The sequence below is a fragment of the Anguilla rostrata genome, chromosome 3 (assembly GCF_018555375.3).
Source record: "Anguilla rostrata isolate EN2019 chromosome 3, ASM1855537v3, whole genome shotgun sequence".
Taxonomy (NCBI): Eukaryota; Metazoa; Chordata; class Actinopteri; order Anguilliformes; family Anguillidae; genus Anguilla; species Anguilla rostrata.
Window position 1 is genome coordinate 4,125,182 of NC_057935.1, and position 27,500 is coordinate 4,152,681.

At 47.4% G+C, this 27,500-nt stretch overlaps 2 protein-coding genes and 6 non-coding genes across 11 annotated transcripts in view; 1 reads left to right on the forward strand and 7 right to left on the reverse strand.

The window, feature by feature from the left end:
• LOC135249881 (kinesin-like protein KIF20A) overlaps nt 1–4,776 on the reverse strand; it is a 15,635-nt gene extending 10,859 nt beyond the window's left edge. The window contains exons 1-6 of one of the 4 annotated variants that reach the window (XM_064325550.1): nt 4,037–4,131; nt 3,726–3,757; nt 3,070–3,273; nt 2,242–2,370; nt 1,674–1,760; nt 1,102–1,240 (exon numbers count right to left, since the gene is read on the reverse strand). In XM_064325550.1, coding sequence (XP_064181620.1) covers nt 1,102–1,240; nt 1,674–1,760; nt 2,242–2,370; nt 3,070–3,252 — 538 coding nt within the window. In that variant the 5' untranslated portion in view covers nt 3,253–3,273; nt 3,726–3,757; nt 4,037–4,131. Of the gene's footprint in view, nt 1–1,101; nt 1,241–1,673; nt 1,761–2,241; nt 2,371–3,069; nt 3,274–3,725; nt 3,758–4,036; nt 4,155–4,372 lie in introns of those variants that run through there. The other 3 variants (XM_064325549.1, XM_064325548.1, XM_064325552.1) reach the window with 3 other exon arrangements.
• A 2,658-nt stretch (nt 4,777–7,434) lies between these two features.
• Nucleotides 7,435–7,507, reverse strand: trnaa-agc (transfer RNA alanine (anticodon AGC)). Its single transcript has one exon. It is a non-coding gene; the product is annotated as a tRNA-Ala (tRNA).
• A 108-nt stretch (nt 7,508–7,615) lies between these two features.
• Nucleotides 7,616–7,688, reverse strand: trnaa-agc (transfer RNA alanine (anticodon AGC)). Its single transcript has one exon. It is a non-coding gene; the product is annotated as a tRNA-Ala (tRNA).
• A 2,512-nt stretch (nt 7,689–10,200) lies between these two features.
• Nucleotides 10,201–10,273, reverse strand: trnaa-agc (transfer RNA alanine (anticodon AGC)). The gene has a single exon. It is a non-coding gene; the product is annotated as a tRNA-Ala (tRNA).
• Nucleotides 10,274–10,507: 234 nt separating this feature from the next.
• trnaa-agc (transfer RNA alanine (anticodon AGC)) lies at nt 10,508–10,580 on the reverse strand. Its single transcript has one exon. It is a non-coding gene; the product is annotated as a tRNA-Ala (tRNA).
• Nucleotides 10,581–10,811: 231 nt separating this feature from the next.
• trnaa-agc (transfer RNA alanine (anticodon AGC)) lies at nt 10,812–10,884 on the reverse strand. The gene has a single exon. It is a non-coding gene; the product is annotated as a tRNA-Ala (tRNA).
• A 220-nt stretch (nt 10,885–11,104) lies between these two features.
• trnaa-agc (transfer RNA alanine (anticodon AGC)) lies at nt 11,105–11,177 on the reverse strand. The gene has a single exon. It is a non-coding gene; the product is annotated as a tRNA-Ala (tRNA).
• A 49-nt stretch (nt 11,178–11,226) lies between these two features.
• brd8b (bromodomain containing 8b) overlaps nt 11,227–27,500 on the forward strand; it is a 23,741-nt gene continuing 7,467 nt past the window's right edge. Inside the window, exons 1-18 of the mRNA XM_064325216.1 lie at nt 11,227–11,298; nt 11,964–12,060; nt 12,522–12,591; nt 13,019–13,068; nt 13,362–13,484; nt 13,602–13,682; nt 14,023–14,087; nt 14,802–14,987; nt 15,302–15,633; nt 15,801–15,873; nt 16,346–16,492; nt 17,357–17,517; nt 21,054–21,516; nt 21,768–21,805; nt 22,454–22,683; nt 23,315–23,407; nt 23,630–23,698; nt 25,739–26,018. Coding sequence (XP_064181286.1) covers nt 11,280–11,298; nt 11,964–12,060; nt 12,522–12,591; nt 13,019–13,068; nt 13,362–13,484; nt 13,602–13,682; nt 14,023–14,087; nt 14,802–14,987; nt 15,302–15,633; nt 15,801–15,873; nt 16,346–16,492; nt 17,357–17,517; nt 21,054–21,516; nt 21,768–21,805; nt 22,454–22,683; nt 23,315–23,407; nt 23,630–23,698; nt 25,739–26,018 — 2,577 coding nt within the window. The 5' untranslated portion in view covers nt 11,227–11,279. The remainder of the gene's footprint in view (nt 11,299–11,963; nt 12,061–12,521; nt 12,592–13,018; nt 13,069–13,361; nt 13,485–13,601; nt 13,683–14,022; nt 14,088–14,801; nt 14,988–15,301; nt 15,634–15,800; nt 15,874–16,345; nt 16,493–17,356; nt 17,518–21,053; nt 21,517–21,767; nt 21,806–22,453; nt 22,684–23,314; nt 23,408–23,629; nt 23,699–25,738; nt 26,019–27,500) is intronic.

Sequence of the window (27,500 nt, forward strand, 5' to 3'; positions counted from 1 at the left end):
GCAACATTTCTTTTGTCATCCAATGTCTAAAAATTTTAAATATTTGAACTTCTGCTGGGTCTCAGGAGGATATGGAACGACAGCAGAGATCCTCATCCAGGGTCCTGGAGGACCAGAGATGCACCTGATTTCTGTTCCCTCCCAGCCTGACTACACGGCTCTGCTGATTGCTGGAAATCAGAGTCTGAGTACTTGTAGTGTGAGTGGGGAACCAAGGAGAAGCTCCTTCACTCAGTCACCTGTGTTCTTAAAAACTGATAATCCCACTAATCCAACCAAATACGCAACTGTGTAGTTATGGATTCAGATGGAGGAAAAAAAAAAAAACGGAAACTTTTCTGGCACTTCACCACTGAAGTAGATCACAGAACGCTCACCAATCGGCTACTAATGTCTAGTCGCTGCATCAGTGTGAACGCAGGTCTCCACGTCAGTAGCGTGAGTAATGACTTCTGTGCGAAAAAATGAATATTCAGAAACCGGAGGATGCGCGTGAGCACAAAGGGGGAGCGGGGCGGGGGAGGGGGGTATTTGGGGATGAGATACTAATGCTAATCAACATAAGCGGAAGCGCTGGGCTGACGCGATCGCCTGGAGAACGCTATCCAGCGAGGAAAGCAATATGCTGAAGCACTCACATCTTCCGCCTCATCCTTACAGGGGGAAAATATGTGGAGTGGGCACTTCAGGGGGATGCAGTTACCCAAATTAATTTGACGGAAGCACCTCTGCTTCAAAAACTTGCAGCAGCGCTGTGGGTTCGTGGCCAAGAAGCCAACAAGATTTTTTTTTTTTTTTACCCAAAACCTTGAAGCTCCAGCACATTCAGTTCCCAGGTGGAAGCTTGCAGATGTAGCCTTGAGCAAGGATCCGGCTCGAGAAATGAATTTTATGCAACTCGCCCGGGTTAGAGACATCTGCTCAGAAATTACATGCGCTTTAAAAATGAAATGACTAATAACAGCGTGACCACCCCTGACGACGGACTAAATGCACTGAGGCTTGCCGTAAACACGGGCAACAAACACTCCTCACGGAATCGTCCGTGTTTAGCTCATTTTAACGGAGACGTGCGCACGTGTGTGGAACACAGCGCCTCACCCTGGACGGTGTAGGTCTTGCCAGAGTTGGAGACGCCGTACGTGTAGAGCAACCTGCTCTCTCCCTGCAGGACGTCCCGCACGGTCTCCTTCATGGTGCGATCAAAACATTCCTGCTGCGTTGTGCCTGGGCCTAAAATCTGCCGGGGGGGGAGGAGGAGAGGGGTGGGGGGCAGAGGCAATCATCATCATCAGATCCTGCATTCCTCGTTACTACAATCACGCCTGTGCCTGTGCTATTGTACCTGTATCGGACACACCTGTGTGTTGTGCGTTACCTAGGTGACAGTGACCATCGGTGCAATATGCTACCTAAGTCATGGTACCACTTTGTTAACAGTGGGTATCAGTACTGCATGTTGCCATGGTGATGTCACCAGTGTTACCTTGGTGACAAGTGAGCATCCGCGCTGTATATTTATACAGGGGTATGTCATCATCAATGTGTTACCTTGGTAATAGTGTGCAGAAGTACTTTATATTATCTAAGGGGATGTCATCATCAATGTGTTACCTTGGTAATAGCGTGCAGCAGTATTTTATATTACCTAGGTGATGTCATCAGTGTGTTACCTGAGTGAAGGTGAACTTGTGCACACTCTGAGAGACTCTGGGGTCTCTGAGCAACAGAGTCTCCTCATCCTGAACGCACACACACCCCTGCAGAACAAAAAAGAGGACAGAGATCAGTTAGCCCTGATTTTTAAAAAAAATGTTTTTGATGTCACCATCATGTCACACTCACAACTCATACGACTACTACCCTTTACATTAAAAAAAAGAAAATTATGTTCTATGATTTATTCTTGTAAGGCCAGGGGTGCCCGTGTTTATATGGTTTTCAGTCCTAGCAGTTACCAAGGCGATGTCTTCTGAATCATTTTACACACCAAAGCAGGCTGACTCCCATGCTGGACTATAGTTATGCAAGTAGGACGCATGTGCAGCATGTAGCTGCAGCTGATGCTTAATGAAATAATAAAGCTGAGGATGCTTAATTAAATAATTTAAAATGTCCTAATTAAATAATAATTAAGAGCGGAAGTTGGCACAAAACCCTGAAGTGGATCGCCTCCTTCTCTGAGCACTCTCAAATAAGGTCACATGACAAGACTGATCGAGACCCCCCCACTCCACTGACCTGTTCCTCCCCTCTCTCCTTCTCTACGTCCATCAGAGGACGAATGCGCAGGTAAACACGCACTCTCTCCGTACTGCCATCTTCCTCTCCACTCCCTCGTTCGTCAGGTCCCACCTTCCTCTGCTCCATCTGAGAGAGCAGGAGAGAGAGAGAGAGAGAGAGAGAGAGAGAGAGAGAGGTGGACAGAAACAGAGAGATAGAGAGACAGGGGGAGAGGTAGAGAGAACGGTACCACAGAACAAGCTCTTTCACAGAGTCTTGCAAGAGAGTACTCAGCTGGTGCATGAAAGAGACACTAGGGGTGGGGGGGGGGCAGATGAACGACTTGCGGAGAGACCGCCATCCCGGGGGGACGTTGCTCTGAGCGTCACGCATTTGGATAAATAAACAGTTTATAAAACGCCAGGAAAAATAATCAGAACATAAATCAACGCGCGAGAAATAGAACGGCCCATTGTGAGCAGGTGGCTGGAGGCGATGTGACCAATCGCGGTGAAGGATGTTTATGCGGGACTGAAGGCTAAACGTTGGACACGTTCATGTTTACGCAAACTAATGAATGTGTTCGGCAATGCCTTTTCGCACAACAGAATTCATTGGATTTTAGACGTGCAGTGTGAATTGGGCAAAGGAACCTCTCTAACCTAGATAAAGAAGGAAAATAACTTTTTTATAGTAACGTTTTGTACAATGCTGCTACGGTTATCATGGCCAGCGTCTTGAAGGGGGCAGGGAGGGATGGAGGGTGCGTGGCTAAACGGAAGGGTCATTGAAAGGCACATGCTTGCCTATGGTAGTGCAGTCGTGATTGGCGGGCACGTGTCTCACCTCGCGTCCATTCGTTTGCGCCACCGCTGGGGCACAGATATTGGAGACCTCGTGCAAAGTGGTCGCGCAGCGCCGTGAACCTGCGACGCCGCCCGGGTTGGCTGCAGTGGACTCGAAAACGGCGGCACCTCCCTCCTCCTCGTCTGACAGCGGATCACGTGGTGGAGCAACACGCAAAGCCATGGCAACGTCAACAACCACAACCTGGTGGGGTACAATGCCTGTCTCAACATTCATCCATTTGTATCAAATGCATCTTTGTCAGTTTGAAACCAAATTATATATGGATGGGTGTTGCGCTTTCGAATGATTCATTAAATATTGTCCAGGCCCTTGGTTTAAAGCAAAGTTGCGCTGTAATGCCGTTTGCCAGAAACTCGCACAGGCCTGCAAGATTCCATGAGTTTAGGAAGTCGTGACCATTCTTTAACTGCCTTTGGTGAAGAATTTGGCATCTGACTCATAGACTGAGCTGCAGACACAGACTGCCATTCACGGGTCAACTGCCGTTCCCATAATAGTGACACTGCTCCACGCTCACGAAATACTGTACTTTGCTGTTTTACGGAGCGAGGTAACGTTAAGACTACGTTAGCCAGAGCCCGTTAGCCAGAGTCAAAGTGCAACTATTAAGTAGCAAACTTTAGGAAACTTACTTTCTGACCTTGTGTAGCTAAATAGCGAGCTCCTACACAAAAAAGGTCAAAGTTAGTTTTGGTCCCACGGCAAAAAGCTTGTTATCCAGCGATGAAGTTATTTTAGGTAGTAAAAGTACTTAAAAACAGCATGTGGAAGATGTTACCAAACATGTATTGCTTCAGAGCATTATTCCAATCAACTAATTGGCCAGCTAGATGTTGAACGTTAGCAGGCAAACAAAAACATGCAGAAAAGATCACGAGAAATATTTGTCTTACACGCACGCACAAAACAACACTACATAGAGCGCAAAATATACGTAGCTTACAGTTGCCAACATGGCCATGTGATTCTAGTGGAGTCGATGTTATGAAGCTACTACGCATCATTGCATTTATATGTTGTTAAGTAGCCACATAACACGCTTATTGGCCCGAAACTATAGAAGCAAAACCAGAGAGTCACTCCGCTCTGTTCTAATCAGCACAGTAGCTTACTTTATTAGCAAACCCGCTGTTCTGCTGTCAAATCAAAGTTAGCAGGCAAACTATGACTCATGTTATAAAACAATTATGTTAGATAACGTAGCTAGATAATGCACCGTGCACACTATTTGCGGTTGTTGACATGCAATAAACCATACTGTACGGGTAACTTTACTCACTTTTCTTTTAGTCCGTAGATATCTTGTTAAGTTATTCCTTCAAATAAATAGCTTATTTGTGGAATTCTTTTATTGGACTGTCCACTGGCAGTACGTTGTAAGTTGTCACCTTCACCCGTCACGTGAAGTGTTAAAATAACTTTGTAAAATAAAAATATTTTAAAAATTGAGAACTATTATAAAAAGTAAGCAGCAGTCTAATCTAAGTTGTACATTTAAATATCGTGTTAGAACACAGACTATTCACTACTTTAGTTAGCGAAATCCATAGCTTTTCTCCAACATTACATGTAGCAAGTTGAGTTCGAGGTCAGTTGTGTGACAACTCCAAAACTTTTTCCATGTTCTACAGTCCTGTTCTAACTCAGCATGTTCTTCCCACAGAATTTAGCGCATCCAACCAATTCAAACTTCGCGCCCCGTCACCCAACCAATCAGCGTAAGTGGAATTCTCCCGGCCAGTCGCGACCATGGTGGAGAGAACGGAATTTTTCAAACAGCCAATGGAATTAACTTCATAGCTGCCGGGATTTTTGGGTACAAACATGCGCTTGGAGGGCTTCGGAGGTATGCGTTCCAAAACCGGAAACAAATGTAACAAACGATCAAGAACCCTACTGTTTTGGGAGGTGTATCACCCCCTCATTGTAACTGCGATGGAAAATGTAACTATCTTTAATTGTTGTTTGATACTGTTGCATTCATTTTTTTGTAGCCTGCATGGTAATATAGTACGTCCTTGTTCTGCTATGTCGCCATGCATTGTAGGCTACGTACAGTATCTTTCTACCCCGGAATTGTAAATCGCTCTGGAGAAGAGTGCTTGCAAAAGGATTTGGTGAATGAAACGTTATAGCTTGTAACGAAAAGCTGCTGTAGATTCTGCGACGTCGTTATGTAAATTATGTAACGTAACTCCTGCAAGTAAGTTTGGAAGAATTTCTTGGAATTTATCCAATACCGGTGCAGGCTAATTTGTATTTTAGTTTGCATATTATTTCGATTCCCATACACTTTTTCCTCTGAATTGTCCCCTGTGCATTTTTCAAAATCCCGTACATTTACAGTAAACTTCCTGCCTGGTATCCCTGTGGATGAAAGTAATGTGCCGTGTTTTTGCTGGCGGCTAATGAACACAAAACGAGAGAGAATTATGTGACTGACTTTTACGAGTCTTCTCTTTGAAGGGTCAAAACGAACATTCTTTAATTCCTGCCTTTTTATGCGGCCGACGCCGCACGAGCTCGCCTTCATGGACCGCGGAGGAAATTGCACTACCTTGTTAATTCCGGGCTCCTAATGAAATGATTTCCATTTTACTTTTGCGGATGTGGACGGCAGACCCTTGGGGGGTCTCGCTGTGCGGAGACTTTCCCTGCGCTTTCCCAGACATCACGCTGCGTCTCCTGCTGCTGAGAGCAGATGCCCCGTGGCGCGCAGCTGGGCGGGCTACCCCCGCTGGTCCATAGACCCAACAAGCTGGGCCATAAGATTAACCACCCTCCAACACGGCATAGAATGCAAATAACGCGCGCACACAAAAAAAAAATGCTTCACGTCACTCGGCCTATCCTTTGATCGCTTCCTTGCTATTCTAGCAACGTTTCTATGCGTCGTGGACACGCTGTCGCTTCTATCCAGCGCATAGGGGAAATTAAAAAGTACATTTAGTCCCATTTAAAAGACACTGGGTTATAACATGACAGAGCATTAATCTTGTGGATGCTGTTATTCAGAGGGAGTCTCAATGCAAATGAAAATAAGTACTGTAAACGGGTGATAAAAGAAGGTTAAAATAAAGGTTAGGGGCATTGGTTGACTAAGAGGCATATGGCACTCACTGAAATCATCCGTTTCATATGGCCAAACTTTTTTGTGTTGGGAATGCTATTTACACCTCTGTGGAAATATAAGAAGACCGTTATTATTTTATACTTTCTTATTTTCATCTGTTTAAGTGATATAAAAATAAGAAGTGACTAATGTGCAGGGTGTAATTTGTACTATTAAGTTTAAATTAGATTCAAAATGAAGCTTTTTCAGTGAACAATTCATATCTATCAACTCCTTGAGAAGTTGAACACCTCTACTGAAATAACTTTTAAATATATAGATTGCATTTGTACATTACTATGGAATAATAATGTACAAATATTATTTACAAATGCATATAGACAATGCCATTTTTAATTTCTACGTTTATTGTCCTTGTTACGTTCTGGTGACTTTGCTGCCCCCTGCTGGTGATCCTGTGCTTCTCTCTCCCTGGTGATTTGGAGCTTTGCCGTAATGAAGTGCAGGTGGTCTGCTTGGCTCCACCTGTCCGTGGGCGTGCACAGGTCCTGCTGTCTGTAATTCTTCTGTGCTGAACAGACAGGTGGTGACTAACGTTGCTGTCAGCTCTGGGTTGTTATTTGATCGTTGGGTTTATTTATTTTTAAAATATAACAGTGTTCACAGCCTGATTTTTATTTTGAATTTTTGTATGGTGTTGCCATGGACAGGGACAGGTATGTTCATTCTTTTCTTTCATGTGTGGATGCAATCCACTTCTGGTCCGTCAGTCTTATGCCTTGTCTCTGTGGGCAAAACGTATCTCTTCCAGAAGTGATGTGAGAAGGGGAACGGACATGACGGCTCCTGATTGGTAAGAAATCGAGGTACAGAGATGGGGGAGATTTGATCGGTAAGAAATGGACGGGGCAGAGCCATGTGTTTGGAGAGAAACGGAAGCACAAACGGAGGGTCAAACTGTGTGATTGGTTTTTCCGTTTTATGAGAACATCGTTGGGGATGGAGTTCAGTCTCCACTATCCGTGTCTTCTGCTGCGATTGGGCACCTGGCTGGCACAACATGGTGCCATTGGTCGTCATGGAGACCCGGGCAGAAAAACAAACTCTTGTTTGATCATTTGAGTAGTGCCACTGTGGCATTGGCATTAGACTAACATTGTATGACACCCTGGTAGGATGTGGGCTGCAATTTGCTATTTACATCCAGCCAGTGTAACCAGTAGAAAGACACCTTGGCATAGTGATGACACATTTGGCAACAAAGCAACTGGAGGATGCGGGCATCGATCCCACTACCTCTCGCATGCTAAGCGAGCGCTCTACCACTTGAGCTAATCCCCCACCTTATGCCCAGGTGGTATTGCACCAGGCTCGAGGGGTCAATTGCACACAGCCAGTGTGATAAACAGGGAAACACCAACTAGAGAACACGTTCAACAGGAAAACCACTGGAGGATGCGGGCATCGATCCCGCTACCTCTCGCATGCTAAGCGAGCGCTCTACCATTTGAGCTAATCCCCCATCTCATGCCCTGTAACCATTGCACCAACTGCCAATGAGAAAACACATTTACCAGGAAAACAGCTGGAGGATATTTTTATCTATGTACATGGAATAAAAACAAGAAATGTGTAGTGTGTAATGAAGTAGCCCTAATGTGTTCCCTTTCATTAAAAGAAAAGGCTCGGTAAACAATTAATATCTATCAACTGCACGAGAAGCTGAGCATTTTCATTTTTTAAAAACCTGGGAAAAAATAAATGAGAACATAGTATAGCCATTAAACTAATTATTAGCAAAAACGTATAACTATACAAAAAAAATAAAAATACATAGCACAATCATTATTATATAACAGTATAAATACAAAAGATTATTTCCAAGCTATTCAAAAGATGATCTATTAAAAGAATATTACAAACAAAAGACTTGTTACAAAACTATTGAATAGATTGAATACAAAATGATATAAAATAACCAAATGTCCAAACATTATTTACAAATGCATAAATACAATGCAGGTTCTACTTTTTACTTTTGACTGTCCTCCGAGCACTATTCCTTTGACACTGTACTAGCTGGTTTCCTCTGTTGTGAATCACGTACATTTTCTGCTTGAATTTGCAGTTACCTTCCTCTTATTAAACCTTGTCTTTGCGGTGGTTTCCCTGGAGACAGGAGGTGTTGGTGGAGCAGAGCTAGTGTCACTTCTGTCTCAGAACTGAGGCTGGAACGTTACCAGCCTGGGAGGGCTCGACCCCTGTCTCAGCAAACTGTCTGAGTCTGGTCATTAATGGCCATTTTTAAATCTCCCATGGCCTCATAAGATTTTTTTTTAGGCCATCTGAGGTCAACAACGGAAAAAAATGTGAGAATCTATGTGATGACATCAAGGGGAGCTTGTTATGTAGGGTAGTGGGTATCGATTGTCCACACACAGGCCTACGGGCTGCAGCCCGTCCCCTCAGCCACTAGAGGGCCTCACCACTCAGGGACCTAAATTGAAATTTTAATGGAATTTATAATTGCATTTTACTGAGGTTTGACCTATTACTTACCCCGTAGCATAGCTGTAAACTCGCGCTGTAAAAGGATGGTCGTTAATCTTGGCGACGTTACTAACTTCTCAATTTAGCCATTAACGACCTAGCTAACTGCATTTAATGTTGCTGCGAGAAATGCATCGCAAGTTAGCAAAGTTTATGTATTATATATTATAATATATTGTTGTTTCTGTTCGAGTCTAGTAAGTTAAGCATGTCAAGCGGAAAATTTGACAGCGCGGCGCCAAAAAAATTAACTTCTTTCTTCATTTCTAGTCGGATGATTATTTAGCGTTAGCAGTAGACTAACCGATGAATGCTCCACAATCGAGCCCTGCCCTAACGTTCCCTGCCAATGCTGACCCAAGTGCTGCCGCATCAACCTCAGCCAACATCCGGACCACCTTCTCCAGAAACTATACTACCCTGACCAGGCACGGCCGCGGTATCAACCGTTTTTAGCGTCGAGTCGACCATCTCTGGAAACACTGATAGCGTTAGCACTGCCAGTGGTCCCAACAAAATTTACCCACTGTTTTGATGTGATTCACTGGTGAGTCGAATTTTTCTGTTCAATCTGATCAGTTTGAAGGCACAATCCATGATCCAAATATTCATTGCTTACCAATCAAAGCGTAGTCCCACCACCAAACGTCAGCCTTTACTGGTACTGGAGACATATTTTAATTCTAAAGTCATTAGCAAGCCTCTTGATGTATCAACTAAGATAATGGTAAGAGGTAAATAAGTGTTTTCATGTATAACATTGCTGAAGCTAAACCATTTTAACTGTAGCAATATTTGTTAACATCAGAGTAAAATAGCCCTGTATTTTGAACTGTGATGATCGGTTGAGACAGATCCATTTCGGTGTAACTTATTTCCATCTATGAGTCACACAGTCTTCAGGAGTGCTCAGGAACATGTCTCAATTTGTTGTGGCCGCAAATACAGATTGGCCTTGAAGTCTAGAATATTACCATGTTGGGTGTTGGGGTTGGCTGACTTGGTCTAGCAAGCCAGGATCTCATATAGGAGTGCCAATGAAAAATCATACCATTCGGTCAATAGGAGCTGTTGTCTTGACCTCATCACAGAGCAGACCAGCTAGGCCATTGCCTTCTGCTGTGACGGGCGCCTGGCTGGCAAAGTGCATTTGCATTGGTTGTCATGGAGACCGGGGCAGAGAAACAAAACTTGCTGCCGCATTTGATTGGCAAGAAATGGATGGGCATGAGCATGCCAAGTCCTGATTGGTAGGAAATGGAGGTGGAGAGATAGGGAAATTTGATTGGCCAGAAATTGATGGGGCAGAGCCGTGTTATTGGGAAGAAATGGAAGCAAAGGGAGCTCAAACTTGTGTGGATTTTGGAAGACAAACTATTGTGATCATTACAGTGCCAATACCCCCTTCTAAGGCTGCTGTGGCATTACGTAAGACTTACATTGTGTGACACATCTACCACGAAATCATCAAAACATTGTATAATTGGAGGATGCGGGCATCGATCCCGCTACCTCTCGCATGCTAAGCGAGCGCTCTACCATTTGAGCTAATCCCCCATTTTGTGCCCTGTAGCCGTTGTACCAGGCTCAACGGGGCAGTTTCAGTGTGCATAAATGGAGTTTAAACCTGAGGTTAAACCTCAGGTCAGGTTTAAACAGGAGAACCTGTAGACCACAGAACTGAAATAGCTAATACTTGTTTCACAGATTTGGATAGTTTGGATAGTTGATCCTATTAACGGTTCACATAGTCAGTGTACTCAACAGGAAATCATCAAAACATTGTATAATTGGAGGATGCGGGCATCGATCCCGCTACCTCTCGCATGCTAAGCGAGCGCTCTACCATTTGAGCTAATCCCCCATTTTTTGCTCTATAGCCGTTGCACCAGGCTCAACGGGGCAATTTCAGTGTGCATAAATGGAGTTTAAACCTGAGGTTAAACCTCAGGTCAGGTTTAAACAGGAGAACCTGTAGACCACAGAACTGAAATAGCTAATACTTGTTTCACAGATTTGGATAGTTTGGATAGTTGATCCTATTAACGGTTCACATAGTCAGTGTACTCAACAGGAAATCATCAAAACGTATAATTGGAGGATGCGGGCATCGATCCCGCTACCTCTCGCATGCTAAGCGAGCGCTCTACCATTTGAGCTAATCCCCCATTTTGTGCCCTGTAGCCATTGCACCAGGCTCAACGGGGCAATTTCAGTGTGCATAAATGGAGTTTAAACCTGAGGTTAAACCTGAGGTTTTAACAGGAGAACCTGTAGACCACAGAACTGAAATAGCTAATACTTGTTTCACAGATTTGGATAGTTGATCCTATTTACAGTTCACATAATCAGTGTATTCAACAGGAAATCATCAAAACATTGTATAATTGGAGGATGCGGGCATCGATCCCGCTACCTCTCGCATGCTAAGCGAGCGCTCTACCATTTGAGCTAATCCCCCCTGCATTTCGCTCGTAGACATTACGTCATAGTTATTCGTCGACACCTCGTGACATGCCGGAAGCTCAATAGTAAAAGGAGGGTGGAGCTTAGCCACAGCAAAATGGCGACCGGAGTTGGGAGTGAGTATTGTTCTTTGTCGGGGAGCTGAAATAACGGTCAACCAGCTTGAACTGAAAATATTACTCATATTTGCCGAAAAGCAATCGGTGTTTCGTGTCGTTTATTCGTTTTGGGTGTGATAAATATTACAGGTGTCCTTGAGATAAGGAGTAATTTTGTTAAATTGCAGGCTGCTAGCTAGCTACTGACCGAGACGCGGAAAATCTAGCCACCTAGCTAAGTAGTTAATTTGTTGTTGACATTGTCAGCCGTCTGGCTCTATAACGCAGTTATTTGTGCCTGATATTATATTAGCTATTTTCAGACGCCAGTTGCCACCTGGGTAACGTTAATATCCATACCGGTATTTCTCATTGGCCCAGTTACCATGACCTACATAAACTAGCCCGTTGGTGAAAGCAACACGAAGGCTGCTAGCCAGCTGCGAGCCCACACGGCCTGGCTGATTATTTACGTTAAGTGGGTGATGTATAGTCCTTAGGGGTGCTCAGCGATTCATTTTTTTCCGGTGAAAAAACAATTGCAAAAAAGCAATTAACTAGCGTTATCACGTTAGTTAGTTGCTGTTTCTTTTAATCGGAACGATATTCGTGTGGGATCAGAGTCGCCGTACCCATCTTTTTTATTCTCAGCCGCCTTCACGCTGCTTTCCTCTCTTCTGCAGAACACAAGGTGCTCTCTCTCGGGCCCACGGAGCCATGGTCGGTCCGGGAGAAGCTGTGTTTGGCGTCTTCCGTCATGAGAAGCGGAGACCAGAATTGGTACGGTGCCCCATGCATGCTGAAGATTCGTCCTGTCCTTTTTAATATCGGCGCATCCCAGTGCTGTGTCTCTGGCTTGTAGTCTTGTTTGTTTGGACATGTCTTTGTGCACAAATCAAAGATAATTTCATCTGGCAGTTTCATACTCCGTGGTTTTTTTAGTCATATGGGGTGGCTTAACATGTCTTTAAATTATAATGGCATCTTAAATTAGGGCGACTGTGATTTTTAAATTGTTTTGCTAGTTCCCGTGTTTGTTGTTCTATTTTGTGTATTTTTGAGTATCTGCAACTAAATTGCCCCTGCCTAGCAGTAAAGGTCTATTGTTGACTTATTGCTCGATTGGTTTGTCGCTCTCTCAGTCTCTTTTCACGTCTGTCTCTTTGTTTTCCCGTGCTTTTTTCTGACCTGTGCGAGCTGAGAGAACATTAAAAAGCTGATTTTGTTTCTTTGTCCGGCAGGGTATCCGTCAGCCGAGCTATAAAGCCATTTTCGGAACCGGGACGACCCCCGGACTGGTTCTCTCAGAAGGTAACCATAGCAACCCAACCCAATCGATGTACGATGGAGGCATATAGACTGTCACAGGTCTGTGCCTTCGTTCCAGGACCCAGACGAGCTGGCTGCAGGGGATTAAATAAGTCAGCTAGGCTGGTTCTCTGCTGGAAAGTTTGTGGAAAGTGCACTTGTTACAAGCACGCGACCCGTGTAGCGTTCAGGGTCCCTGAATGGGCTTGGGAAAGACTAAACCTGAGCTTCCTAGTTGAAGCCGGACTGCGCGTTTCTGGTCCAAATGAATGTTTGACATCCACAAGGATTGTCAGGCAGTTGTCACTTTAACACAGGAACTGAGCCTACCAATCCCTCCCTGTAATGTGTGGTTTTGGGGAAATGCCTTATGGGTAAAATGGGTTTAAATTGCTCCCTCACCTCCTCCTCACTCCTCTACCTCCCACAGCACTGCGCCTCCCAATATTCAGAGCTCCTGGAGACTACAGAGGCCCCAAAGTGAGTAACCGCTCCTCAGTCTCATCACTGTCTGGCTCATATTGTGTCTCCAAGGCTCTATTGTTTCCACCAGGAGGATATGTGCTCCTAAGCTGAAAAATTTAGGAACACACTAATGCATCCCAGTTAGTAGAGGTGCCTTTAAATTATGATCTCTGTCACTGCGTGGAGAGAGCATTCTGGGTGAAATTCTGCTTGGGGTTGTGAGTAGTTGAAGTGGTGGCATTGTGGCCACATGACCTCGGTGTCAGACGATGGCCGTGATGTCATGGTGGCGTGGTGTCATGTGACAGGCGGAAGCGGGGGGAGAAGGGGGAGGTGGTGGAGACGGTGGAGGACGTGATCGTACGCAGGCTGACGGCCGAGCGCATCGAGGAACTGAAGAGGCTGCTCAGAGACACGCAGGAGAAGTACAGGTACGGAGCTGCTAGACCCCACTGTCCCGAATCCCCTGCACCCCTGCACCCCGCTGTCCTGAACCCCTGCACCCCACTGTCCAAAACCCTCACCACTGTCACTTCCTGTGTCCACAGGAAGCTGAAGAAGGAGGCGGAGCTTATCCAGGCTGGACATCTGGACACAAAACTGGAGGAGCTGTGGGGAGAGATTGTGCAGTAAGAGCCATCTGCCTGTATCCTGGCGACCACACCGCTGTCTGTCTGTGTGTCTGTCTGTCTGTATCCTGGCGACCACACCGCTGTCTGTCTGTGTGTCTGTCTGTCTGTATCCTGGCTACCAGACTGCTGTTTGTCTTCATTTATTTCTTAATTTTCTTATTTATTTCTTAATTTTCTATCTTAACTGGGAGTTAATTTATTGTTTCATGTCTGAGTTTCTGTTGGTTTATGTTAGGATGTATTGACGTGAGGTGTGTGTGTGTGTATACAGTATGTGCATGCATGCGCATCTGTGTGTCCGCGTATTTATGGTTTATTTCTTTTACTCGATTGGCAGAAAGAAGAAACAGGAAGAGGACGAGGCAGAACAGAAGAGGAAGGCCACTGATGCTGCGTATCAGGGTACAGTCCACCAGTTCCCTTAAGTCCATGTTCACAAGATAACCCTCAGTCTGTTATTCCTGGTTATGTTAAATGGACTGCATTTTATAGCGCTTTATCCAAGCCTGTCATGATGCCTCTTTGCCAGAGCATTTAGGTTAGGTGTCTTGCTCAAGGACACTTCAACAGGCGCCAAGGCCCGACTGCCAGACAGTCGTCCACCTCCAAAGTCATGTTCGCCCCACCTATCACTGAGTATCTCAGAGTGGGAGTGCTGATCTAGGATCAGTTCATTCTTTTAGCTCATGGTGGATGAGGGCCGGATGTGTACAAGGGAAGCCTGATTCTAGATAAACCCTCCTACCCATGTAACAGGTGCTTTGTGAATACAGGTCTCTTCAGCAACACAGTCATAACTCAAATCATAAACACTGCGTAACTGCCATCAGGGGAAAACGTGATTAAACGAGGTAATAGTCCGTCGTTAGGTCTGTATTTAACAGCCTGCTCTGGATTCTGATTATGACGTGGTAAAATCTGCTGTTTAAAAAGCTTGTGAACTTGCCCCTGAGGTTTACTGGCAGACGTTTAGATGTTTTCGGAGACAAGATGAGCAAACGTGTGTGTAATTAGCTCAGGATAAGGAGTGCTTATTTGATGGGTGGTGTTGCATAGGTAGACTGGGGTCCGTCCTGCTTGTTGACTCCTTTGCCGTCCGTCCCTCCTCTTCCTCAGTTCGGCAGGCGGTGAAGAACACCCCGAAACGGGCGACCAGCGTGGCCGTGCGCTCCCCGCTGGGCGGCGCCTCGCCCGGTTTGGAGTCGCCCGTGCCGGAACCCGCCCACCCTCCCCCGCCCCCGCCCCCGGTCCCGCCCACGCCCACGGCCCTGCCCACGCCGGACGAACCCTGCGCCCGCCCACGTAGCGCCGGCACCTCAGCGTGCGCTCCCTCTTACCGCCGAAACGCCCCTTTTCTGAAAAAGATCGTTCCCACACTGACTGTTGACCTCGAACAAAACATGTTATTTTATAATTTATTATGCATAATCTGTTGGTTGTATTATTGATGAACGCTTACTTTGAGTAGTTTTATTTCAAATCTTTTTCTGATGACATGTTATTTGGAATTAAACTGAAGTGTGGTTATTTTTCACGAAAGAATTTCCAAAGTTACTTTACAGACACATAAACTGTGGAACTGTACATTTTTTTCCCCAGAGCTGTTCACTGTTAAAAACACTCTACAAAGGTGGCCCACACAAGCTTTGACGATCCTCTCTCTTACTCCTTCCTTCTTTCTCCATCCCTTTCTCCGCCCCTCCCCCCAGCCTCCCCAGCCCCCCCAGCCCCAGCCCCAGCCCCAGCCCCAGCCCCCCCCCCAGGCCCTGCCGTTTTCATCCCCCTGGCCGAGCCGTCGGGGCCCGCCGTGGCGGAGGCCAGCCCTAGGCCTCTCCTGGAGGACTCCCCGCAGAAGAAGCTCCTGAGCCAGAAGGCCACGCCGCCGGCCTCCCCCCTGCTGTCGGAGCTGCTGAAGAAGGGCAGCCTGCTAGCCGCTAGCCCCCGCCTGGTCAGAGCGTAACCCTCGTCTACACCTCCTCCCTTTTTGCTGGTTTATGTGTGCTCCTGGGAGCACTGTTGTCCCCACAGCGAGATGGTCACGGGTTCGAATCCCGGCCCGGGGCCTTTCGGTGTGGAGTTTGCATGTGCTGTCCTGACGCCTCTCTGCCCTTGCAGGTGGGGGATGGAGACATACCTGCAGGCCTGTCTAATGGAGCCTCCGCCATCTCTGCCGGACAGGCCACCACAGGTAACCACGCTACACCCCTCACGTCTGTGTGTGCATGGGGGAGAACCTCGGCCCTGTATCGGCGTACTGGTCACCCGGTACAGCAGTTAAAGGGTAGCGATTTGGTATGTTGTTGGGTCTGTATAGAATGTGCATTTCCAAATGGCAAGCTGCAGAGAAGAGATGAGTTTTGTTTCTTTGTGGTAGCCTCTACCTTTCTTGATTACAAATACTGTAGCCCTTTCAATTGCACGCGCACACACACACACACACACAAATCACACACACACACTAGACACAGTTTCTTCCTGCCATGTGTGTGTGCGGGCGTGATGGAGAGATGTCAGTGCTGAATTAGCCATCACGTCTCACTGTGCATGCTTATGCTGCTGTAGTAACGTCTGCTTCCAGCTCAAGGCCTTGTCGCTCTCTGTCATGTCTGTCCATCCTTCGTCTGTCTGTCCGTCCATCCGTTTGTCTGTCTGTGTGCCAGGTGCTCCCACGCTGTCTCGTCTGCTGGAGGCCAGCCCCGCCCAGTTCCCCGCCCCTCTGGGCCCAATGGCTGCCCCTGAGCTCCCCAATGCCCACCCCCCTCCTGCACCTGTCCCTGCATCGGACAGCACCACCTCGCTCAGCACAGGTCTCTGTCGCTCTCTCTCGCTCTCACTCGCTCTCTATCTCTCTCTCTGTCCCCCTTTCTCTCTCTCTCTGTCTCTCTCTCTCTCTCTCTCTGTCCCCCTTTCTCTCTCTCTCTCTCTCTCTCTTGCTCTCTCTCTCTCTGTCCTTTTTCCCTTTCCCACCCTCTTCTTTCCTCCTCTCTGTCCTTTGCACGCAACCTTTTTTATCCTGTCTCCTCTCTCTCTCTCTCTTCTTTTATGGCGCTTTTCGTTTCTTTCTCTCCGTCTCGTTTGCTCTCCCTCCTTTCTCCCTCCCTCTCTGTCGCTCGGTTTTGTGAACCTCTCTTGCGCCCGAGTCCGCAGCTCCGGTGCCTTCGGCTGACCCGCCCGGCGTTACCGTGCCGCGCCCCAGCGTCTCGCCCCAGCGTCTCGCCGTCTGTTCAGTAAAATCGACCGCGGCCTCATTTTAGCCCGTCCCTCTGAAACGGTCTAAACTGAGAATAACGGAAGAGCGAGACCGCACAGAGCTGCTATTAAGCCCGGGGGTGAAAGAGGAAGGAAGTCGATGTTCTCGTCGATAGCGCTGATGGCGCGAGGTCGTTAGTTGATGTTTGCTTCATCCCTCATTCTCTTCGCTCAATAGCACTAATGCCACCGCTAGAGTTCTGCTGAACTACTGCCTGCTGTAAAGAACTGGAAACTTATGCGTGTGTATTTGTGTGTGTGTGTGTGTGTGCGTGTGTGTGGATTTTTGTATTTGTGTGTGTGTGCGCGTGTGTGCACATGCGTTTTTGTGTGTGTGCGCACGTGTATGTGTATTTGTGTGTGTGTGTGTGTGTGTGTGTGTGTGTCTGTGTGTGTGTGTGTGTGTGTGTGTCTGTGTACAGGGGAAGACCCAGGCATTAGTGCAGAGGCCGTGGTGAGCCCTTCTGCAGCGGAGGTGAAGGCTGCGGAGTTGGGTGAGGAGGACCTGGTGGCCGTGTCCTACATTGGGGACGAGCTGGACCTGGAGACCGTGGGGGACATCATTGCCATCATAGAGGAGAAGGTACCCACAAGGCAGTTTGTCCCCACAAGGCAGTTTGTCCCCACAAAGCAGTTTGTCCCCACAAGGCAGTTTGTCCCCACAAAGCAGTTTGTCCCCACAAAGAAGGTTTACGACAACAGCGACCCCACAGTGACAAATTTTACCACATGATCTGGTCCATTGAACGTTGATTTGTTGAACAAAGGTTTTTCACAACAAGCAGGCCCCACAATGGCACGTTCTCCTGCAAGGCTTTTAGTGATGGCACATCGGTTTGTCCCCGCCAAGCTGGTTTATGACAACGTTGAGGCTGCATTACCACTGAGTCTGAACGATTGAGCGTTGGTTGATGGATGCAGGTTACCGCTCGTTTTTAACGATCAAACTTTTGCGCAACGCTTCTGCATTTCCTCTACAGAAATTTGTCTGTTTGGCCTGCACTGGTTTCAAAGGTTATGTGCCAGTCTGACCCTCTGGACTGGTGAAAGAAAGCTTTCCAATTTTGGGATGCTGTTAGACAATTGGAATCGTGTTAAGGAATGGGCGAGGGGAATATTCAGTTCAGATGCCAAATTTAATTAGTCTTAAATGCCATGCACGGAACAAGAAAGGTTGGCGATGTTTGTGCTGATGATCCGCTCAGGCGGATGTGCAAAGGGTGAGCAAACCTTCTGAAGCTTAACGGAGTGAACAGGTCCGGTGGGAAAACCTCCAGTTATAGACGCCGTGTGTTTCGCACATCTTTTATTTTCCCACAGTGGCCTTTGGTGGGCTAAACTGTAAACACCTCACAGCTGGACCAGTGAGGGTTTGTAGCTGGAGGGGAAGGCACCGTGTGTTTAAATCAGAGATGTTACTTATTTTTCCTCTTGTTCGTAAGAACAGGGCACAATATACTAAGAATGGCATGGTTCCGTGCCACGGTCAGATGATGCGCTTGCTTCATATCCCGCTTAAGACGGGCCTGAAACGGACCAGTAACATTCTTGTTACTCTCCGTTCGCAAACGGGGCTATGTTGTCATCAGAGATGTATCTGATCGGCCTTAGTCAGAATTGTCCCCCTGAGTATTTAATCAGAATTTCGGCTGAAAAGAATATAAAATGGATTAGAGTCATGAAGACCACGCAAGTTAAAAATAAGAAGAATTTATTAACAGGCAGGTAGGTTATTAGCTTAGAATTCAGTCAATTATAAAATACGGAAGGTTTAAACATAAATACAGAGTAAAAGTTCTTACCCAGACTGTAGCTACCACGGAACAAGAGAAGCCGGTGGAATCGATGCGATCTTCCCCGATAGGATTGTCTCTTCCTTTAAGCCAAATCACGTGATCTGGCGCTGCATAATTAACGACCAATGAAAAATCTGAATTTAGGCCCCACCGTTGGAGGCTGTTGTCAACAATATGGGAGATGGAAGGAATGATTACAGAGGGACTTCCATTGTGATAGTTTCCTTGATAGAGTTCTGAACTGTTTTATAAATTTATTGGTATGAAACATATTCATTCATTCTGAATTCTGAAACTCCATACCAAATGTCAGGAGTTATATGGCAGTTGAAAATGAATCTTTGTTGACATTTTAAGTAATCAAGATATAGTAAGGAATTTAATGAAACATGTGCTGATTGTAGGTTTTCAGGTTGGAATATAACAGATGGTTTAGAGTCCAGATCCGAAAAGAAATAAAGTGAATGACAGAGGGCCATAAGGGCACTGTGGTATTGTCAGAGCAGTTGCCCCACATTTGCCAGAGGCCTGATGATCTTTCCCTTAAGGCCCAAAACACACACAACCTGACAAGCCGTTCACCGAGAACTATACCGAACTAGAACCTTGAGGAACTCAGGGTTCACCGAGGAACTAGGTCTAAATTTAGTTCTGGGGCTTTGTTTTACCCCCCAAAACGTTCCTGCTCGGGGGTAGTACTTTCCGAAAGTACAGGAACCTTTTGGGTGGAGCTTGCATCGCTGAACATTTCTGATTGGTCGAGTACTCGTAGCATTTGTGTTGTATTTATTTTCCGCATTACCCGCCATGTTTGAAAATATGCAGCGGCAAACCAATTTATTTTCATAATAACTTCAAATCAAACTTGTATGTTATGCGGCGCAGTAGCCTACTTTTGGTTATAGCCTGTCAACGTCTTGGAATTATAACGTGTGCTCTTCTGTTCTTTTCTTGCTTTAGTATTCGTTTTATAAAATGCTAAGCATTCGTGCTGGGACAGCATATTACGTAGGCTACCAAAACATTCAAACGGATTAATTCGGTTGCTGAATATTTTCTTCCGGATTTTCTTTGTTAGCCCGTTGTAATTGACTCAAAACGTTTGATACAGTTATGTGAGGTATGCGGTAGTTCTGCATAATTAACATTGGTGATACAGTACAAGCAAACTGGAAATCACCTTCCGCACTTTTTATCCGGGTAAAATAACAGGTTAATTCTAGTAATCTTCCCTTTAGCTTTTTCAGACTGCCGTAATTTTACTCAATTTTACTGCCATTTTTCAATTCCACGAAAAGACCAGGAAGACTATGGACTCATTTATGGTGCATGGTTCTCGGCTAGCAGTAGCCTAACTTCGAAGGAAAGCAAACGGTGGCTGTACCACTACTAATTTACATTTTCACGCAAGTCCGAGTTTTCGTTCTATTCTTGTCATTTTGCGATTAGCCTATATGGAATTGACGACGAGAAAGTAATAAAACAGCAAATTGTTTACAACGTGTGCATGTTTTCTGCTGTTAATGAATGTGTTTGAGAGGATATATGAAAATCAATAAATACAAAAGTAACCATATATAGTCATTGTTGGTAACCCGTTGTATATAAGTGGAATAAACCCCTCCGGGCTGTCCCGGTTATTAGAAAATAATGTAGGCTACTTCGGTGGTAGTATGGGGTTACAGAAGAAATCATATGACAGATGGACCGACGACAACGTCAGTGGGCTAATTTGCCTAATCTTCGCGGTACTTTAGACCCCGGTGGAAACGCAGACAACCATTTGCTGAAGGAACCTTTTAGTTCCTGGTAAAGTAGTTCCTGGGACTGAAAGTTCCGGGTAATTTTGGTGGAAACGCGGCTAAAGAGACCAGTTCCCCTTATCTCAGTCTTGTCCAGAAGGTAACATTCCAGAGAGCCAATGGCCTGCTCATCCAGAGGAAGTCCGAGTAACCTATTGTTTTATCACAAGGCTCTCGGGTCCTTTGAAGTACAGGATGAGTCCCAGCCCCCAGGCTTGTTCAGATGCCAGCCTTTTCTGGGTCCCAGTTTGCTTTAGTGCTTTAATGGTGTTGCACATAAACTCGTTGGTCTTGTTAGCCAAGTCTGGCACTGTTGCTCAGGTAACACGAGCACGTGCACTGATGTCTTGTGTTGTTAGCCCCTCTGCATTTGAGCATCTTCGAGGTGAATCTTATGCGCCCTCAGGTTTGACTGAATGATGTCACTCCGAATGGAAATATCCCCCCCCCCGCCGAGTCTCGTTCCCTCTCTCCCTGTCGTTCGTCCTCCTCACTCTCTCGCTCTCTCGTTTCTCTCGCAGGTGGACGACTGTCCCGAGGCTCTGGACGCCGCGGCGGTGGAGGCGGCCCTCTCCCTCTGCGAGGACGCCGCGGCCGGCCACGCCCTCTCCGGACCCTGGGAGTCCGCCGACGCCTCTGGCCCCGCCCCCGGCCCCTTAGACCCCGCCCCCAACGCCATGGACCTGCCCGCAGACTCCCTGGAGCCCGCCTCCACCACGCACGCAGACCTGGAGATGAAGGAGCCGGGAGAGGACGAGGAGGGCGGGAACGGGGGGACGGTGGAGGGCGTGGCTGGGGCAGGCTCCGCCCCCTCGCCTCCCGTGGCCTCTGACGACACTCAGATCGAGGGAGGGGGTGTCCAGGCCCAGAACCAGGGCGTGGCCGACGGGGAGGAGGGAGGGCCTGACGAAGCCACGCCCACTCCGTCTGTGAAGTGTGAGAGTGAGGAGTGGACCCAGCCCGGCGTGGACCTTCCCTGTGCAGGTGCGTACAGCATGCGCACACACACATACACCTACATTCACACACACACACACACACACACACATACACCTACGCTCACACATGCACACCTATGCACACACACACACACACACATACACCTGCACTCACACGCATGCACACACGCATGCACACACACACATGCGCGCGCACACACACACACATACTTACACACACACGTCTTCCTCTGCTGGTCACTGTTTCACTGTTTTCTCTCTCTCTCTGTCCCACAGACTCTGAGGACAGCTCGGCCTCGGGGAAAGACTCCAGGGTGCGTTCTCTTTCTTAAACACGCGCACTAATGCACACGTGCGCTGAGACACACGTGCTCTGGGACAGATGCACTAAGATGCACGTGGGAATCACCAGTCTTGCACAGGTGGGCCCCACGGTCTTGGATCGAATCCTGACCGTGCTGGTGCCGCCTGTGGCCAGTAGCTCCATAGGGTGAGGTTTGACTGGCGGTAGCTTTGCCCAGGGTTGCAGCTCAGTGTTCTGTAGCGCCCCCCCACTGGTTGATTGGCCACCTGCGCAGTTCCACCAGTTAAGCTGTACAGGAAGTGATTTTCTCTGGCTCATCTGTGTGTGAGCCTGACTGTGAGTATGGTAATGGGCCGTAGAATCACATGCTGCGGAACAGAGAACATGCCTGTCTGTGCTCTCCTGAACCAGGGGCGAAGGGTCCAGTAATGAGCCCTGATCTATGCGATTGGACATTCCAAACTGGGGAGGACAGGAGGGGGATAAAATAAAAAAACACACGTAGAACCTGTAACACACCTTTACTGAAACGTCAAAATGGCTGCACTGGCCTTGTGAAGCAATAACGCATTCTTTTCCGTTCTTTCTCTTTTTCTCTTCTTCTTTTCTTCCCTTCTCCTCCTCCTCTTCCCCTGGGTTCCTCCCCGGCCCCGCGCAGGAGGTGAAGGAGGAGGACGGAGGGAGCGACGCGGACGAGGGGAGCGTGTCGGAGATGAAGGAGAGCGGGGACGGGGACGGGGAGGGGGATGGGGAGGGGGACGGGCCTTACCTGTCGGAGCTGGAGCCGCCGGCCAGCGAGAGCGAGGACGGCTTCAGCCTCCCCACCCCCTCCCTGCAGCGCTACGCCACCGCCGACTCCGCCCCCAGCAGCCCCGCCTCCTCGCAGTTGTGAGTCTCGCTGCGTGAAGCTTGTGCTTCCTCGTTCCGTTCCATTACATTACATTACAGGCATTTGGCAGACGCTCTTATCCAGAGCGACGTACAACAAAGTGTATAACCATAACCAGGAACAAGTATGACGAAACCCCTAGAGGGAAGTACCGGTCCAAGTACAGGGAACAACCGCATAGTTCAACTTGGACCCTGATGGTTAAACTGATTAACACTAACAACGAGAACGGCAACAACGCAATCTATGGAAAAAAATAAATAAATACAAGTAGTCGTTAAGACAGTTGATGCGCCTAAGTCACCTTCCTGTGTGACTGATGTGGTTATGACCATGAGTCTGGCCTGAAGAACGTGTTAATGACTGTTCTTCTTTCTCTCTCTGTTTTTTCACATTCTCTCTCTCTCTCTCTCTCTCTCTCTCTCTGTTTGTTCACATTCTCTCTCTCTCTCTCTCTCTCTCTCTCTCTGTTTTTTCACATTCTCTCTCTCGTTCTTTTTTTTTTCTCATTCTCTCTCCCCTCTTATTTTCTCTTTCTCTTGTCTCTCTCACTCACACACACACATTCGCACTCACACTCTCTTGGACACACACTCACACACTCACACACACACACACACACAATCTCAGCTCAATGTGCAGTGAGGACCAGGAAGCCATCCAGGCCCAGAAGATCTGGAAAAAAGCCATCATGCTTGTGTGGCGAGCGGCAGCCAATCACAGGTTTGAATTGCTTCAGCTAATATCCAATGACAGACCAGCATTGTGACAGATACCGTTATGAACTGGTCGCCAGGCAGAAGCCACCATAGGGCCTGATTTACTATGATCTCTAGCACCTGAAAACCCTTTTGGGGCATCCAAAAATAGTAACACAACCAATGATATGTGCATAACATGGACTGACTGACTGATTGATTGATTGATCAATCAATTGATTGGCAGGTATGCCAGCGTGTTCCTGCAGCCTGTGTCGGACGACATCGCCCCTGGTTACCACAGCATTGTGCACAGGTGAGATCTCTACCTGTGCTGCTACCTGATTCGTCAGATCCTCATTATTATTAGTGTGGTTGCCTTAGGCAATTTCCCATAGAGAATGAATGGGGAATGTGACGTCATACATATGTGAGAGATGAAGTTACAGCATTGGTCGGCTTTGCACACGTGATGCAGTAGGTTTTGACCTGCTTTATCTACTGGGGATTCAGAATCCAGATGCGGTGCATTTTTTCGTAATTACAGAAAACACACACTCGTAAACTTCAAATGATTTATAACACAATGTAGATAAAATCTTGACGAAGACGTACATGCACGGATTGTGTTGTTCAAACGAGGTTTCCTGGCGACTTAGCCACCAGAATGGATATAGCTGAATGCGGAAGTGAACGCGATAAAAATGGTATTCCAAATGCAAAATTACAAATGAAAACCCTGTCAGCTAGGTATATCAACAAGCATATGGCTTAGGCATACCCAGATTTCCTCAATAATAATAGCATTTCATAAGATATTACGCAAAATCGTTGACAACGTTTCGTCAGGTGCAGCGTCTTTGCTAGTGCTAACAAAGAGTGCATGCATTGAACGCGACGATGAAAAAACCTTCGGTTGACCTATAAAACGATATTCCAAAACCAAAATTAGATGTGGTTAGAAAGCTTATGCTCTTACCTACTGAATTCTCAAACAAGCCAGACTGTACTAAAAAGGGCAACAACGCCGTCAACAACACGTGTGCAGCAGCTTCTGGTCCGGTCTTACTCCAGAAAAAGACGTCAGCTTGTAATACCACACATGTTGCTTTGGGTGTTCTCGAACTTTGCAGTACAAACTGGCTTGATCTACGCTTCATCGATCCAACAGGTGATAGAATAAGCTTTCTAACTATGTATAATATGTCAAATTTTACTTTTGTAACACCGTTTAATATCCCAGCGTATTGGAAACTTTGGTCTCATTAGAGCTGCATTACGCATTCAGTCTGTTGTAGCAGGGAAAGCAACGCTTTGGTAAACGCGTTAAAAACGCCCAACGCGTTTGCTAAAGTACACAACTCCACTTGCATGTTGTTGATGCGGAGTGTGGCACAGTGGGTAAGGAACTGCGCTTGTAACCGAAAGGTCGCAGGTTCGATTCCCGGGTAAGGACACTGCCGTTGTACCCTTGAGCAAGGTACTTAACCTGCATTGCTTCAGTATATATCCAGCTGTATAAATGGATACAATGTAAAGTGCTATGTAAAAAAAAAAAAAGTTGTGTAAGTCGCTCTGGATAAGAGCGTCTGCTAAATGCCTGTAATGTAATGATGCACCCCTTGCTGCAACAGAAGCTAGTAGTACTGGCTACCAGCCGATACTTATTCACAGAAGCTGTATTTAAAATGCAACTATTTTAACACATATTTCTCGCCTCATTTTCGTTCTTGGAAATTCGGCTCGGCTAACACGTAATAGGCTACTCTGTCTATGAGTTGGTCTCAGAGATAACAGATTAGACTCTGAATTACAGCCCAATTAAATGTTTTTAGTTGTGTGGTTAAAATGAGCTGAAATTCACGCAAAATCATACATCAATCAAATTAATCTCCCTAGCCCCGTCTTGCTTTTTTAAAACGGTGCGATCACGCAGTGTAGACGTAGGGTTTTTCCAAGACCCTCTGAACATGTCAGCTAGCTTTATGATTCGCCGTCACTCGTCACCGCATACCGCGAGTAAAACACTGAGATCTCAAGTTTTGATGAAAGGATCAATTAGCTACTAATATTACTACTGAAACTGTTCGCTCTGTTCAGCACAAAGTCGACTTTGCGTTGGCGGCAACCACACTTCACAATTTCTGCAGGAATTGTCTGGTTATTATTATTGTTTGATACAGTCTTACTGACCGTTTCTGCCTGGCACAGGCCATGAGTAGGATGATAAAAGAGGCCCCAATTAAATCCGTTCTTGTTCTAATTTCCCTTTTTTTCCCCTGTAATTCTTTGTCTCCTTCCACGCTGTCCCTCGCCTGGCCCCCCCCCACCATGTCCTCCCTGCGCCCCGCCCCAGGCCCATGGACCTGTCCGTCATCAAGAAGAACATCGAGGCGGGGCTGATCCGCACCACGGCAGAGTTCCAGCGGGACATCATGCTGATGTTCCAGAACGCGGTGATGTACAACAGCTCGGACCACGACGTGTACCACATGGCCCTGGAGATGCAGCGCGACGTCCTGGAGCAGATCCAGCAGTTCCTGGCCACCCAGCTCATCATGCAGACGTCCGAGTCCGGCATCAGCGCCAAGAGCCTGCGGGGCAGAGAGTCCTCCCGCAAGGACTCCACCGACAAGGTGAGGGGGGGAGGAGATGTCCACCTGCAAGGGGGGGGGGGGAGTGTGTCCACCTGCAAGGTGGGGGGGGGGGAGTGTCCACCTGCAAGGTGAGGGGGGGGGGGGGAGTGTGTCCACCTGCAAGGTGAGGGGGGTGGGGAGGTGTCCACCTGCAAGGTGAGGGGGGGGTGGGAGAGTGTCCACCTGCAAGGTGAGGGGGGGGGTGGGTGTGTCCACCTGCAAGGTGGGGGGGGGAGGGAGTGTCCACCTGCAAGGTGAGGGGGGGGTGGGAGTGTTCACCTGCGTGGTGAGGGGGGGGAGAGAGAGTATCCACCTGCAAGGTGAGGGGGGGTGGGGGTGGGTGTGGGTGCAAGGACTCCACCAATGAGGTGAGGGACAGAGTGAGGGAATACACAGGGAGTGGAAGAGGCAGGGTTTGTACCTACAACCACAGTCAAGGCTTACATACAAGATTAGTTAGACTGTTTACGTACAAGTGTAGTAAAAGAGTTTACATAGAAGGTTAGTAAGAGAGTTTACATAAAAGTTTAGTAAGGAGTTTACAGGGTTATTAGGCCTAGCAGACAGGTGAGGGCCTGCTCTAGAAAGAAGCACAGAGCAACAGAAAGAGGGTAAATGATGAAGTTAAAGGAAGGAGAGGAAGGACAGTATGAACGAAGAAAAGAAGATGAAAAGTGAAAAGCCAGTTTTTCACCATGGAGGGTGGGATACTTCCCGACACTTGTGGAAGTATCACACAGTTGGCATGTTGCCTTATCATGCACACACACTCTCTCTTTCTCTCACACACACACACACACAGGCTGCGGTTTAAGTGTGTGTGCGAGCATGTGCGAGCGTCGGTGTTTTCATACGCATGCAATCCATCACGTGCATGACCCGGTGTTTGGACGTGGGCTCTCCACTGCGTTTGTTTGTACCGTGTGCCTCACCCAGCCCCGTGCAGTCCTGGGTGCTTTCATTCAGCTCATTCTGCCACTGGGCCTGGCCACCGCCTCAGCCTGGGGCCTGCTGCTGACCGACCGACTCACTGACCGACTGACTGACCGACTGACCGACCGACCCACTCACTGACTGACTGACTGACTGACTGACTGGCTGACTGACTGACTGACTGTCTGACTGGCTGATTGGCTGGCTGATTGGCTGGCTGGCTGTCTGACTGACGGACTGACTGACTGACTGGCTGACTGGCTGATTAACTGACTGACTGGCTGTTTGAATGACTGACTGGCTGACTGACTGACTGTCTGACTGGCTGATTGGCTGGCTGGCTGTCTGACTGACGGACTGACTGACTGACTGGCTGACTGGCTGATTAACTGACTGACTGGCTGTTTGAATGACTGACTGGCTGACTGGCTGATTGACTGACTGACTGGCTGATTGACTGACTGGCTGGCTGTCTGACTGACTGACTGACTGACTGACTGACTGACTGACTGTTTGAATGACTGACTGGCTCCCATCACCTCGGCCTGG